Here is a 15,350-nt window from a genome sequence, read left to right on the forward strand (position 1 = left end):
TGTTCACTCCCCCAAGACTTCTTTATTTGACATGGTGATTCTCTAGTGAGCTAGAAAAAGAATGATTGCGTCTTAGCTGTCACCCAGGAGGAAACTATCCTTTACTATTTCCAGTGCATTTCACTTGGCTTGAGTGCCTGGACTCAGATCTGAAAAGAATCTGGTGTGTTTTCTTAAGTGAACCACCTTTCTATGACACAGTTGCTGCTAAAATGCATTACTTATCTTAAGTGTAGTAGTGAAGTTTTCATTTCTTATAGAATGGGGGTTTGCTGTTTTAGTCAATGACCTGTTCATAATAGAATGAACTGGATCTTCAGACATGACTAAATCCAGATTTGTAAAACCAATTTCTCAAGTGTGTAAAGGGTGGGGAGAGATAATCTGCTTCTCTCTCTCTTGGCAATCTTAATAGCCTTATTCATTTTGTCCAAATATCTGTTTTATTAGGCTTGGCTTTAATCTCCTGCATCGTGGCAGCTAATAAGTCCTCAATCTTTTTATCCTGAATTTGTGCAGTGCTTTCTGCTGCTATAGATTTTAACTCAACTTTAAGTTCTCCAGATTGCTCATGCAGGAGACAATCCTATCAAATGTTTAATCCAGCACAGTCAGTCACTTATTTTGGAATATTTGTAAAAACTTTCTTTTAATTTTCTTCACTTGTCAGCACTGGAATAAAATGACAGCTTTGCACACTATGGCTCATAGCTGTATGTACAAAGAACTCATAGTGTGAGCTCTGGTTTTTATTGTTTGACGTATTTTAACAACTTCTGTTTTCAGAAAGCCAAAAATACTTTAAACAGGTGAGTTTTTAGTCCTTTATTTGTTTTAAATTGTATATTTATCAGTCTCACCAGCACCTCCTCTTTTTGTGTGCTGACCTTCCCTTCTCTGATTTGTTTAAAAATGCAAATGACAAGTGGCTTGAATTTATGATTGGGTTTGATCTTAAATATTCAAACTATAAGCTGAACAACCGACTTTTTTATCCGTATAACAACCTCCTTAGTTTGCAATGCTCTGCGCAGTGTGAACATGGAGACCTGGGATCGTCCTGGTCTCTCACTCGGTTTTATAAAAATAATACACAGGACTGGGAATTAAGAACTGAGAGGAAAAAAATCAGTGTATGTCTACTCTTGGGTTTCAACTATGTTTTAATAGAAGTACAGGCACATCTCAGGAAGGATACTGTAATAAACTGGATAGTCCCAAATTAATTCACTTCGGATCATCCAACCTGGAATTTCAACTTTTAGAAGTGCAGGTGAATTAATTGAAAACATTTATACTCCCTCCCACCACAGCAAACCCAAAGCAACAGTGATATATTAAAATTGCAACTTGTATTGTCAAAAAACTTTATCAGAACTAAGAATCCTGTGATTATATGGTAAATGAAATCTTCGTCGTATGTAAATTTAAGGAATACAGTAATACCAGCTGGCTCTTATATTTGTCAAATATAACTCATTGCATGTTACATCTATTGTTTGTGTATTCTGCATGCCATAATATGTTCAACTGGATAAGGAGGTTAGCCCGCATGGCCACGTTAAAATGACAGATTTATTTTGAGGAAAAAAGAACAGTAATATTTGTTACATGAGCATGATAACTAAATATTTAAACCATCTCAATTTTAATGGTCTAATTTATTATTATTACGATAAATTCCCTTACTTACTCCTCCAACCAGAGTCCCAGTCGTGGTCTTGATTATTATTGCACACAGGCACACAATGATAAAGAACAAAACTGCAATCAATGAGTTGAAAATATCCTGAAAATGTATTATAAAACATAATTAACTTTCATTAAAGTACATGGCTAACAAATACTGAAACGTGCATACCTGTAGCATATAGCAGTCTTATTTTACTCCTTGAAGGAAGTAAATGAAAACAAAATATATTTGTTGTGTTGAAAAACATTAAATGATTGCAAATATGATGAGGTTCAATAAGGATAAGTGCAGGGTCCTGCACTTAGGATGGAAGAATCCTATGCACCGCTACAGACTAGGGACCGAATGGCTAGGCAGCAGTTCTGCGGAAAAGGACCTAGGGGTGACAGTGGACGAGAAGCTGGATATGAGTCAGCAGTGTGCCCTTGTTGCCAAGAAGGCCAATGGCATTTTGGGATGTATAAGTAGGGGCATAGCGAGCAGATCGAGGGACGTGATTGTTCCCCTCTATTCGACATTGGTGAGGCCTCATCTGGAGTACTGTGTCCAGTTTTGGGCCCCACACTACAAGAAGGATGTGGATAAATTGGAGATAGTCCAGCGAAGGGCAACAAAAATGATTAGGGGTCTAGAACACATAGCTTATGAGGAGAGGCTGAGGGAGCTGGGATTGTTTAGCCTGCAGAAGAGAAGAATGAGGGGGGATTTGATAGCTGCTTTCAACTACCTGAAAGGGGGTTCCAAAGAGGATGGCTCTAGACTGTTCTCAATGGTAGCAGATGACAGAACGAGGAGTAATGGTCTCAAGTTGCAGTGGGGGAGGTTTAGATTGGATATTAGGAAAAACTTTTTCACTAAGAGGGTGGTGAAACACTGGAATGCGTTACCTAGGAAATCTCCTTCCTTAGAGGTTTTTAAGGTCAGGCTTGACAAAGCCCTGGCTGGGATGATTTAACTGGGAATTGGTCCTGCTTCGAGCAGGGGGTTGGACTAGATGACCTTCAGGGGTCCCTTCCAACCCTGATATTCTATGATTCTATATTCCCAATATCGCTATTACTTGCCAAGAAACAAAATCTTTTCGCCTCTGAAATGGAATTAGGCAATGTCCAAATCTGATCAGCCGTGATACCAAGTGGCATGATGCTAAAAATTGCATTCCTGAAATAACCCCCTTTGTCTGAGCCCTGATCTACGCTATGAATTTATGTCTGGGTGTTTTATTCATTTGATATTGTTGGTAGTGAGTTTTTGTAATTCAAATATATTCATTATTTAAAAGACTAGCTCAATTTAAAACAAAAGAGAATTAATACAAGAAAGCAATTATGATCTTTTCCCCTAGGCAGAATTGTAGCTGCATCTTAGCTTTGCAGAACTAATGCTTACACTGTTTTGAAATAACATGGAGCCTGGTCACAACTGTTAATTAGGCACTAGCACACCACTTGTTTTTATGCATAAATCACAAAACGCACACGCACTTACACTTGCATTGGAAAAGATACAAATCAATACTTACAGCTAAAGGCCAAAATAAGAATTTCATCTTTTTATCTAGTTTGAGCAAGTAGAGCAGAAAGAATAACAGAGTGATGACAAATTCCATGACTGCAAGGGCTATGAAGGCTTCATGGGATTTCGAGGCAGCGAAACAGATGAATGTTACCAAGGCAACAACCTGAAAGAGTAACGACAGGATTGACTAACGTCCTCCCTCGCCCTGTCAGCAGGGGGCCGGCACGGAGCTAGACACCCCAGGGCGAGACCTAGTTCCGCAAAACGCCCCGCTGCCCGGCCGCCACCGATCGGCCCCGGCCCTGCGCATTCAAGGACGGGCCTCAAGCCCGCTAAAGCCCCTAGGACGCTGAATTTACTGCAGCGGGGCTTAGCGGACGGCGCTGCGGCCCGCCCCGCGCACACAGCGCCCGCCCCGGCCCAGCCCGGCCCGGCCTCGCCTCGTACCAGACGGGCGATTTTCAGCGCCCCCGGCAGGGAGCGGGGGTAGCCGCTGTTCAGCTCCACCATGGTGCGCGGCACCCTGCTGCGGCGGCCGCCGTCGCTGCGGGGCGGTGCCGGAACCAGCTGAAGCGGCCGTTGGGCACGTGAGCGTCTGAGCAGCCTCCCCTCCCCGGCCCGCGCGGGAGGCGGCGGGGCTCGCGCCGGCCCGCGCGCACAGAAGGGGCTGGGCAGGGGAGGCCGGGGTCGCTCGTGCAGCCCGCCCCGCTCCTTGTGCATCCAGCTGCACCTACACCCAGCCCGGAGGCACAGCCAGACGGCTGCCGCCCAACTCTCCCGCCCCCCATCGCTGTAGAGCCAACATCATCCAGCCCCCCCACCCGTGTATAGCGAACCCCCTTTCACTCTCCAGAGCCAACTTCCCACAACCCTCCACCTCCTGCATAGCTAACCCCATCCAATTCTCTAGCCCCTCCCACTCTCCAGCTCCCCCCCAGCAGAGCCAACTTCCCACAACCCTCCACCTCCTGCATAGCTAACCCCATCCAATTCTCTAGCCCCTCCCACTCTCCAGCTCCCCCCAGCAGAGCCGACTTCCCACAACCCTCCACCTCCTGCATAGCTAACCCCATCCAATTCTCTAGCCCCTCCCACTCTCCAGCTCCCCCCCCAGCAGAGCCAACTTCCCACAATCCTCCACCTCCTGTCTACCCCCCCACTCCTGTATAGCTAATCCCCTCCCACTCTCCAGACACCCCCCAGTAGAGCCAACTTCCCACAGCCCTGCACCTCCTGTATAGCTAACCCCATCCAACTCTCTAGCCTCTCCAGCTCCCCCCCCAGCAGAGCCAACTTCCCACAACCCTCCACCTCCTATCTAAACACCCCCCCACTCTTCAGCCCCCCGTCCCGTATAACCACCCCCCTACAACTCTCCAGCTTCCGCCCCCGTAGAGCCAACTCCCTGCAACTCTCCAGTGACTAGTCCCTACAATTGCGCTGTGTTCCTCATTTATCAGGGTGTATAGGTTCCATTAGCAGATGGGGAAACAAACGCAGACAGGTTCCCCTGCAGGCACTGCAATCGAAACGTTGCCGCGCTGTTGCTCCTGTAAGAAAACTAGAACGTGAAATTGACTAGCAACAAAAATGAAACTGGTTAATTTATTTTCATTGTCTAGCCTGAGTTGCAAAGAAGTTAAAAAGCCCCAAGCAGGGTGAAAAGCACGTCAGTTCTTAGTTTGAATAGCCTGTGTTGGTGTTTTTAACTTAAGCAGAATTTTTAATGCAACCACCTTCTTGAATGAATGAGCATCTGCCAAAACATAAGAAACAAACTTGTAAAACAGGAGCATTATTCGAGAGCGCACTGTGTCTTTAAGGGCCCCGCTGGAAGGCTTCCAGCAGCAGTTTGCTAAGATTGGTTGCTCAATGCGTTGCTCAGTGCTTAATACAGTAGCGGAGCTGGGATCATACAGGAAGCAAAACATTACAGCAGCGGAAATGCGTGCCAGGCATAGAAAAGCTCTATGCGGCTGGAGTCTTATACCTAAGTCTTAGAGCTCAAAGCTACCGGAGATGGGCCATGTGGTTATTAAAGTCGTTATGGATCCGGCCTCTCCTAAGCCTTCAATATACCAGGGGCGCTCAAGCTGGCCTCGAGTTTTGTAGCGGGAACAGCCAGCGGAAGCAATTGCTACATCCACTGATGGCTAATCGCAGCCTCTGCATGGCCGGCTGCTCCCAGGACGCCTCATGTACGTCTGGTACTTGTGCGGCATGAACCGTGAAGTTGTGTTTAAAAGATTGTTGATGCTACCCTTGCGCCCTGGTATTTGTAGCATCAGGAATCTCTCGCGCTGTCTCTCAAGAGATTTATTATTTGAGATGAAAGTACTGTAGAGAGAGGAGGGGGGGAAAAAAAGCAAACGCCACTTCATTCCTCGAAATAGGTTGATGGTTATTGCTTTTCACAAAGAAGTAGCTGACGCTTGTTTGAAAGGTATTTGAGAAAATGCATTTGATCTAGTAGATAGATCTGGTGTTATTTTATTAAACATTGTTGCTGCGGTCCTTGATTTATCTTTTCTTAAGTATGTAGCTGTGTGTACATTAAATCTGCTGATCGCAGTAGGCAGCCTCTATTAGTATTTGGCCTCCCACAAATTACTCATGATATAGAGGAATTAGGAAGGAGGAACGCACTTGCCAAATGGGGAAGTTTTTAAAAAAAACCGAAATGCAGGATATTTAAAAAGTTTCACGCCTTTCAAATATATCCCCCACTCTTCATTTTTTGAAAACAGGATGAACTCTGGTTAATTTTTTTTTTTTTGTAGTAGACAGGCAGAGGCAGTTTTTGAAATCTTCAACAACCAGGAACTTTCAAAACCCCTTCATGACACTAGTTAGTACTTGTACAACAAGTACCCATCTCTACTTCTCTATTAAAGTGCACAAATGAACAATATACGGTAATTAAATGCCCTGAGTCCTTGCTCACCTATACATAGTGAACAAAGGTGCAGTGAACATTGTAAAAGGACATTATCAAATTGCAATCCAGTCAATTTCAGAAAATAAGTTAAAAGTAGTTTTAATTATACCTGTTCTGAGTCTCCGGTCAATTTTTCTTTTTTTTTTCCTTTTTTTCTTTCTTTTTTTTTACGATCACAAAATTCCCTGTTTTTAATATGGTTTCCTTCCACTGTGAGAGAGAGGCCCAAACAGAGAGAAACTGACTTTCCACAAAAAAGAGGACTTTTGGCACCTTAGAGGCTAACAAATTTATTTGAGCATAAGCTTTCGTGAGCTTATGCTCAAATAAATTTGTTAGCCTCTAAGTTGCCAAAAGTCCTCCTTTTCTTTTTGCGAATACAGACTAAGATGGCTGCTACTCTGAAACCTGACTTTCCACAGGCTCTGGAGTCTGCACTATCAGTTTGAATTGTGGAACTGGTTTGTCATTCTCCACACAAAGTTCTGTCAAAAGTGCATAGTATCTGTTTTTCTCTACTCTTTTCAGTGATAGACTATCTCTTAGATGTTACTTGTAACAATAGTAGGTACACATTTTTAGATGGACGAGTACCTTTTAAATTGAAAATATCTCCTTAGTATCTAAGTTCCTTATCCTGCAGAAAGCTCTGCGGACTGTGAAGTCAATGGTGCTTTGTTCAGGCATAGGGATCTGCCTACAAGTAATTCATTGCAGATTTGGGGCCTATTTTCTTATGGTGAAAATAAGCGCTAACAAAGAAACAACCATACATAATACATAATCTTGCTCAATGAAGGTAGGAACCAGCCACTTGACTGCTTATAGTGTATAATATAAAGTAAAGCCATTATAGCCATGGGAGTTTAATGTAACATGTTTACTGTAACCTATAACTCCTAAACCTAAAACTCATTAATATATTCAGTCTTACAAGAGTCCTGATAGTGGGTTTGGATATATAATCTAAGAGCAGTTTCCTAGTTCTTCTAACAGTGTTTCTTCCTGTTCTAGATAAACACCTGATTAGTGAAGGAGAGAAAAAGACAGTTGTAAGTATAATATTTTGCTCTGAAAAATGTATTTAGTATATTATTATTATTACAGTATAATTGTATTATGGAAATGTCCACAGGCTAATGACTGGGTCTTGGTGTGAGCTGGTACACAAATCTAGAGTCTTATCCTGCATTTTGTTCCAGGCAGGCAGACCCTTTCTGAAATCACTGAGGTAACTTAAAAGAAAATCAAGACGGTTTTATGTGGGTGCAGGGGCTGCTCGTGTGGAAACAAAGTTGCTTGATCGGGGCCACAGAAGTAGTCAGCATTCTGAATGTAGTCTCCTTCCTTTACACTACATGTATTTTGTCTGTAAATTCCAAGTACTCAATTCATGGTGTTTTAAATCTAATTATTTTATGATATATTGGTAGATGGTTGGACAAAAATATCTTTCACTAATTTTAGAAACCTAGATGTCTAAAAGAAATTGTAATTTGCCTGAGAAAAATCTATTTATGGGTGTAGAAGTGATAACATGTAATGTACAATAAATTGTATTCAAAGTAAGCTTAAAGCCTTTTGGGGTGAAATTTAAAACACTGTGGACGGCTGTGTAATGGGTTCAGTAAAAGGTGCAGCAGCACTGCAGGGAAACCTCTGGAACGCTACGTGCCATGGAAAGGGGTTCTGCAGTTCTGAAAAGGATGTTGTGGTGAGGCATTAGGATTGGACGGTGCAGGTCCAGTAGCCCAAAGCCTCCAGGCTTTGGCATTCCGCAGGTATTGAATCAAACTCTTATTATTTTAATAGTCACACTAACTGTACAGTGCATATGGAACTGGGGTGCAGGTCTGTAGTTGCAAATATGGTTTTGAAAATCTGGCCTGTTGAAGCCAATATGTATCAGTTTGCACAAGTAAGACCCAAAACTGTACTGGCAACTTGTATCTTTAGATATTAAAGGTTTGATTTCCCCACTGTGGTGTTCCATATTTTTTCCAGCACAAAACTCCATTGCTTTCAACATGTGACTCCATTGTAAAAAGCTTGTACAATGCAACAGTGAATCAAGACCCGAACTCCTGAAGTTTAGGGATTCTCTTGGAAATGCTTTAACTATATTGCTCTAATTTGCTCTAATGTACTTATAATACTAATGGATTATATTTAGGCTATAAGTATGTGTTTCTACATTTGCTGTCAGTTATTTCTTTTCAGTAGCATTTCATTTAATATTGAAAGGTTGGTGCCTTCTTTCACCAGATCTGTGTTGAGGGGAATATTGCAAGTGGAAAAACAACATGCCTGGATTATTTTGCCAAAACTGCCAGCATTGAGGTAAGGGGCTTGAAATGTCTTAATGTTCACTCAAATCAGCAAGAGTGTTTCTGTTGATAGCATTGACAGTATTCAAGTCTACTGCAGTATTTCCCAAGATTAAATGAGAGTAAGATGAATTTAAAGGAACACTGTCAAACATTTTCTAGTTTTTAAACTGTTAGCAATAGTCCCAGAAGTTTAAAAACAATACTTTTTTTTCTTGATGTTGCCTTTTTTCATTTGGCAACCAATACTTTTCCTTGTTTTCCAATACTTTTCGTTGTTAATGAGATGGAAGCCAATATAATGTATTGTATTTTTACTACGTTTGTGCTTGGGTTAATTGTTGCCTCGATCTACGATCACACACATGCATAGCTTTGCTCATGTAAAATAGGCTATTGATGCCACTGGGTCTGCCTACCTGATTAAATATATATATATATGAGTATTTCCATAATCAAGGTCTAAGGTAGTATTAGTTTCTTGGAATATTGTAAACAGAGTCAGTGGAAAAAGCAATATATATTTTAGGAAAATTCTTAGTTGTTGAGTGGCAGATATAAAATATATACAGTTCAAAAATAGTCAACAGTGGAACATAGTATATTCTGTAGATCAAATTTTGTCCCTCAAAAAACTAACAATAACCAATAGAACTACCATTCACTACAATTTTAGTCACTGCATTTTTAAAAATCTTAAATGGATCTCATAATAAGCAAAGTCAGAGATATATCACGTAATGAAGCTAAAAGGTATTAATCCCCATAAAACTAAAATAATTCAGGTAAAGATATGCTGGTTTGTTGGGAAAAATACATTTGTATAATTCATTTTTGGAAGTTTGTCAAACAAACATGGGATTTGATCCCACGTTCCATAGGCAAAATGCTTTTGGATGAGGAAAAGACAAACCTATTCTTAATACTGTAATTGCTTTAACCAAAACAAATTCAGAATAAACTTCAGGAAGCATTTATTTATGAGTACATAAAATCTTAAAGGTGTTGATAGGTCTGCTAAGAAGAATATTAATACAAAAATCTAGGATTCTTCATAGGGATACTTAGTATTAAGAGGGTCCTTGGTAATTTAAAAGGAATAAATTGAGTTGAATAAATAGCCCAAAATGTTTTTTTAAATATGTATACAGTACAAAAATTTAAAAAGTAAATGCATGTAGTTTAGCTAGCTAATCTCAGACTCACACTAAGATCTTAAAAGTCCTTTATGGCCTAATCGTATAGTTTGGTGGATTCTCATCCCCACATGGAGACATCCTGGAGACTCTTGTGGTTTCAGCTACTTAGGGCAGAATAGACCTTCTTTTTCTGCCTAATTTTGATTATTATTAAACTTCTAACTGCATTTCTTTTTGATCCACAGAAATAAAATGAGAGTTATGTATAGTGGCGTATTGATCTTCAGCTTTTATTCCTTTGTCATTCTGTTTTGTCCTATGCAAACTTAATTTGTTAGCAGATCTTTCACATGAAATACCCTCTACATTCAGCTGTCAGTTCTTCTCTCTTTACACTGTAACTGATAAATGACAGCCTTCTACGTGGTATCAGTCAGCCATTGCTTTGTTTTGGTGTGCTGATAAAAATAATAATTAATAAAACTACCCACCAGGATATTTTGTAGTTAAATGCATCTTTTTCATTTTTATAATAGCTTTTAAATATTAAATTGTGTATTTCATTAAATCAATCCTTTTTTAAAAAAAGGCATAGATTCTCCAGTCCATGTTACTAGTACAGGTACTTTATTATTCATTCATTTGTAAAAATGGTCTTAAGTTGATGCATTTAGATAAATAAAATAAAAAAATTGAAATCGTTTGGGTCACATGGAATGAATGTAATTTTTTAATTAAGGTTTTGACAGAACCTGTGCCTAAGTGGAGGAATGTACATGGTCACAATCTTCTGGTAAGTGGCAGGAACTAATCCTGTGATTTGTGTTCTGTTAAAAATATGGACCTTGATGTTCTCAAAGTCCTGTGTGAGGGTTTAGATGCATTGAAGTCCCTAGCAAGGATATGGTAACGATCTTATGTAACTGAAAATTAATATCATGATGGTGATTATTATTTTTTCTCTTACTGAGGAATGGGCATTAAACCTATTGTGTGCAAAATGTAGTCCTGAGAAGGACTTGGGCTCCGATCTTGCAAACAGCTCCATGGTGATGGACACTACATCTACAGTAAGCCACATTTTGAAATCGGTGAGCTCTGTGCAGGCATAAAGGTCTGTCTGCATGCAGCAGGTTGCAGGATTGGAGTCTTAGTCATCTCAGAGACACAATGGGTCTGTTACTGCTTGGCAGTGAGTTCTTTAGTTCATAAACTAAGTCTAGGACAGCTCTTTCAAATGTTCAAAGCAGGCAGGAAATTTTTTTTTTTTAATACTAAACAATACAATACAAGTAGAATGTGTAGTCAGGTGAAAGGAGTTGGATTTGGCAGTCAGGGAATGCTGTGTGACTGCTGAGAAAGTGTCCTGCAAGATGTTGAGTACCTTCATTGACTATGGTGAGTGTGCAGGGTCATCCTCACCTCACGGAATCAGACACTTTTAACGCAGTGATGCAGCACCGTCAGAGACTCCACCCTCTGATAAGTTTAGCATTATTACCCAGAGTGGGGGGGTCAGAAATCAAAGTAAATGAATACATTTCACTTCCAGCCTAAATTGCACATACAACCTGTTCAAAGTACCTGCACTTTTGCACACACAATATGCATTTTGGCTCCATTACTAGTAGCAGTGTATCCTGAGGAAAGCAAATTCCCTTGGGTGGAGATTACTGGTGCTCTGCTTTCTGTTTTTCCATTGGCAGTATAGCAGGGGGATGCACTGCTCCATGACTTGTCACCAACATCTTCACCAGTAGACCACCTGCCTTACAGCTCTCTTTGAGGTGGGGGGAGAGGCCAAGTCTGTGTCTGCGGGCAATTCAGGTCACTTTAAACCCTGATGTTTGCTATTAAGCCATTTTGCAAACCCACACTTGATCCTAAAAACTCCCTTTTTACTATAAAGTGTTGTTATGCTTTGGGCTTATGGTAGAGGCTGATATTTACTGGTGTAAAGAATGGAAGCGGGGTGGGAGTCCTGGAGATTAGAGAAATGCTTTGCGGAGCCCCAGGGGGAAAAAACCTATAATGTGCTATGTAAAAGACCTCTCTTCTCAGAGTCACAGTAGATACTGTGGACATGTCTAGCTACTCCTCTTTAGCGTCATTCACTGTCCTGGGAGCTCTAGCCCTGCTCAGACAAGCACAGAAGCAGATTCATTTTTTTAGACATGGTGTAATTTGCATTTGCCTCATAGAGGAGACTTCTGGCTGTGAGCTCTCTTGAGTTAAATGCACTACATATGTTTTCATTCAGAGAGGTGCTGAGTGCCTGTAACTCCCACTGAGTTTAGTGGGCAATCTGAGTGCTCAGTGTCCCTTATGATTAGGCCCATAATTCCAACACATGCTCTGCCAAATGCGGATGAGTCATTTCATTCTTTTACTCCTGCGGGAATTCCGCACCATTGTGCGATGCGGAGTTTTGTAGAAATTAACACTGTGTGCAGAATTTCCTTTCCTCACAGAAATGGGCTGGAGTGCTGTTGGCCACCATTAGAGGTCGCAGGATCCAACAGAGCCCAGCATGCACACAGAAGACACTTCCGGGGGGAGGGGAAGGAGTTAGAGAGTTCCTGGCTGCTGCAGTTCCCAACATGCCCTGAGGAAGGAGAGGGCGGCACACAGGAAACTCCACATAAGCCTGGGACCGAGCATCAGGCTGTTTCTCCCTCTGGATCCCTGGGCTCTGGGGGAAGAGAGGGGCAGGTGTCTGGGCTGGGGTGGGGGCACAGGTAGGCTCGGGGAGGGAGGGGGTATGGCTATCTGGGCAAGGGGGGGGCCTGTGGTTGGGCCCTGGGGAGACGGGGGTTCGTGTGTATTGGCTGGGGGCAGGGCACAGCTGGGCTCTGCAGGGGAGGGGTTGTTGGTATCTGGTCCCCTGGCTGGGCTCGGGAGGCGGGAGGGGGCAGAGAAACAGGAAGTGGGTAGTCATAGGGGGTTTCTTTAACTCTCTACTTCTGGGGGAATTTTTGTGTGTGTCTGTATTGCTTCAGACATACTTGCTGACAGGTATTTTGAAATAAATTTCCAAAATAATTGAAACTGGTGTGATTTTGTAGTGTTATTTTGACAAATAAAATTTGCAGAAATTTTAATTTTTTGGCGCAGAATGCCCCCAGAAGTAATAATTCTGGTGTCTGCTACCTTAATGCCATTATTTTGGTAAGTCTGATCAGGTATAAAATAAATAGCTTAGTTTTATTTGTTACTAATTGGTATAGTCAAAGTGGTTTTCTTTCTCTCTTCTGCCCCCATCCCCAACATCAGGGTTTAATGTATCAAGATTCATCACGGTGGGGGATAACGTTGCAGACATACATACAGCTTACCATGTTGGAGCAGCATACCAAGCCAATGGTAATTTAAAGATATTTTTTCTTTTAATCTGAAGCAGAGATATTAAGGTGCATTTATGGATCAAAATAATTTGATAACCCTGCATCCAAAAGATAAGACTCTAGGTTGACTTTCATTATGTGTTCCTGAAGCTAGTAGGGATTTCCATGTGAAAAGACAACACTAATATACTCAAGTCAATGCTTAGTGTGGGCTGGGACATCTACCTCATATATTTACATGTGTTTTATTCCCATATCCAGTATTGCTTACTGTTAAATGCTGGCCCATGCCTTGGTCATCTCTCAGCTTGACTGTTATCTTTGTCTTTTTATTTATTTTTTGATGTATGTGAATTGTAGGAACCTCAAACTCTGGGTTCACATATGGTAATCTTAAATGTGAAGATTCAAAATCACACATTGGCTGGTATCACTCAGAATACGCCCTGCTGACCCATGGGACTCTAAACACAAATGCAGCTTCCTGCTTCTCACCTCTTTCCACTCTAACCCATCTGAAATGCTTCTGCTAAGATCATGTACCACTTCCTTTTGGATTGTCTACACTTCTTTCTCGTCATCCGTTTTCCTTCTGCTCCCTTCTCACATTCTTCCCAGTCCTCTCCCATGTGCGCTCTTTGGGCTGGATCTTCCCTTTTCCCTTTCTCATCCCCTCCCTCCCCCTGAAACTCCTTTGTTTGCTTGGAGTCTTGATTTATTGTTTCCTGCCCACTTGATAGCATCTCCAGTTACTTTTATACCTGAACTGTTTGTTATTGTATCATATTGTCTGACTTTGCTTTGGGGCAGGGGTCTTTCTTTGTGAAGTCCCATGTGAGGTTATGGTCCAATGAAAATGATTGATAGTAATTTTGACAAAAATAGTTCTATAAGGCTGTGGTTTGGGGCTTTCTGGAAATAGTTTCTCTTTTCCTTGTCCGAAAAGTGACATTTTACAAGTTACAGCTTTAAAGTATGCCCAGTTCTCACTTCTCTGCACTCTTGAAAATTTGGACAGATCCTGTTAACTTTCTATTCAGTGTGTGTTATGAGACAATTGCACCATAATGCTGGGTTTTTCTTAGATGAAAACACAAAAATTATACCTGTATCCTGGCTGGTATGTAAAGAAGGAAAAGGGATATGGTTGATAGCTTCAATGAAAAAATGCTGAGACACTAGTCTCCTAAAATGAGCAGCTTTTTATAATGGCTGTGTCCCTAGTATGGATTAAAGCAGAAACAGAACATACCAGATTGTGGCTGCTTTTACACAGATACACAGGGAAGAGAGGTCACAGGGAGACCTTTCTCCATCTTGTGCATTAATGAAGGAGGCAGCCAGCATATTGGTGTTGCGCTAAGTGAGTGTGAGGGAGGTGGGTTAGTGTGGCCAGAGGCACTCCACAGGAGCTGTGGCTGGGTGGGGTGAAATCCACATCCCAATCTCCTCTGCACCTATTAACAGCGAGCATGTTAATGAGAGAGTGCATGCTTCACCCATTTAGAGGGTGTCATCATTTCCACTTCTGAGCACGTTCCCTCCCCATCCTCAGTCTGTTTCTGTGTTCCATGGGCAAAATGCCTTCCCCTTGTACCCCTCTGTGCCCCATGCCCTATAGCATTGCTCTGGCTCTTACAGCCACAGAAGAGTCCCATGTGTCGTACAGCTTCAGGGTGGATGGAACTTTTCTCTCTTTCTCAATCTTCCCTGTAGATATAGAGGAGGCTAAAGAGGCAGGAAGCCTTCCAGACCTCTGTCTTGCAGAGCACCTTGAAAAGTGCTCCATGCACCATCACTTCTGTGAAAGTTGTGAGATGACAGAGCTGCCATGCAAAGGAGCATATTGAGCAGCAGACAACTGGGGGTGCTCAGTACCCAGAACACTCTTTCAATTCCTTTTGTATTTCCTAGCACAGCTGTAGAAAAAACCCACAAGGTTTGGGTGTGCTTGAAAGTGCAGAGTTCTTTTGTTTGATTTGCAAAATGTTAAAAGTCCCAGTGTCTCTTAAGAGCTCATTAAAAGCTCCCAAGAATTCCCCTGCATTCTAATCTGTACTCCGCTGCCAGTTCCTGTGTCAACCTTGCAGTAGCAATTGTGACTGTGTGACCATTAACTCTGTGTAGAATAGCTGATTGGAAGGAACTCCTCCAGCACCACCTGATTCTTTGGAGACCAGGGAGAAAAGCTTAAACATTGGCAGGAAATCATCATTCACCAAAATTGAAGCCCATTTGGGTGGTAGATCAGATGAAGCTGAGATGCTCTGCCAATTGCAGTGACTGCTTTGGCCTCCGTGAAAGAGGAGTAGCATACTTGAGACCATTCTAAAATCCTGTTTTCTTTCTATAGTGTCTCTGATCAGTGCCCTATATAATAAGCGCAGTAAC

General features: G+C 41.9%; 2 protein-coding genes across 6 annotated transcripts in view; one reads left to right on the forward strand and one right to left on the reverse strand.

Annotated features, from left to right (window-relative positions):
* LOC140896329 (CKLF-like MARVEL transmembrane domain-containing protein 3) overlaps positions 1-3,960 on the reverse strand; it is a 30,968-nt gene extending 27,008 nt beyond the window's left edge. The window contains exons 1-3 of one of the 3 annotated variants that reach the window (XM_073307965.1): positions 3,659-3,946; positions 3,216-3,374; positions 1,694-1,789 (exon numbers count right to left, since the gene is read on the reverse strand). In XM_073307965.1, coding sequence (XP_073164066.1) covers positions 1,694-1,789; positions 3,216-3,374; positions 3,659-3,931 — 528 coding nt within the window. In that variant the 5' untranslated portion in view covers positions 3,932-3,946. Of the gene's footprint in view, positions 1-1,689; positions 1,790-3,215; positions 3,375-3,658 lie in introns of those variants that run through there. The other 2 variants (XM_073307966.2, XM_073307967.2) reach the window with 2 other exon arrangements.
* Positions 3,961-5,085: 1,125 nt separating this feature from the next.
* The window catches only part of TK2 (thymidine kinase 2), a 32,700-nt gene continuing 22,435 nt past the window's right edge, over positions 5,086-15,350 (forward strand). Inside the window, exons 1-5 of one of the 3 annotated variants that reach the window (XM_073307960.2) lie at positions 5,086-5,409; positions 7,164-7,201; positions 8,394-8,489; positions 10,355-10,408; positions 12,889-12,978. In XM_073307960.2, the coding sequence (XP_073164061.1) occupies positions 5,238-5,409; positions 7,164-7,201; positions 8,394-8,489; positions 10,355-10,408; positions 12,889-12,978 (450 nt within the window). In that variant the 5' untranslated portion in view covers positions 5,086-5,237. Of the gene's footprint in view, positions 5,410-5,593; positions 5,655-7,163; positions 7,202-8,393; positions 8,490-10,354; positions 10,409-12,888; positions 12,979-15,350 lie in introns of those variants that run through there. The other 2 variants (XM_073307961.2, XM_078848126.1) reach the window with 2 other exon arrangements.

The sequence above is a fragment of the Lepidochelys kempii genome, chromosome 12 (genome assembly GCF_965140285.1).
Source record: "Lepidochelys kempii isolate rLepKem1 chromosome 12, rLepKem1.hap1, whole genome shotgun sequence".
NCBI classification, from domain to species: domain Eukaryota; kingdom Metazoa; phylum Chordata; order Testudines; family Cheloniidae; genus Lepidochelys; species Lepidochelys kempii.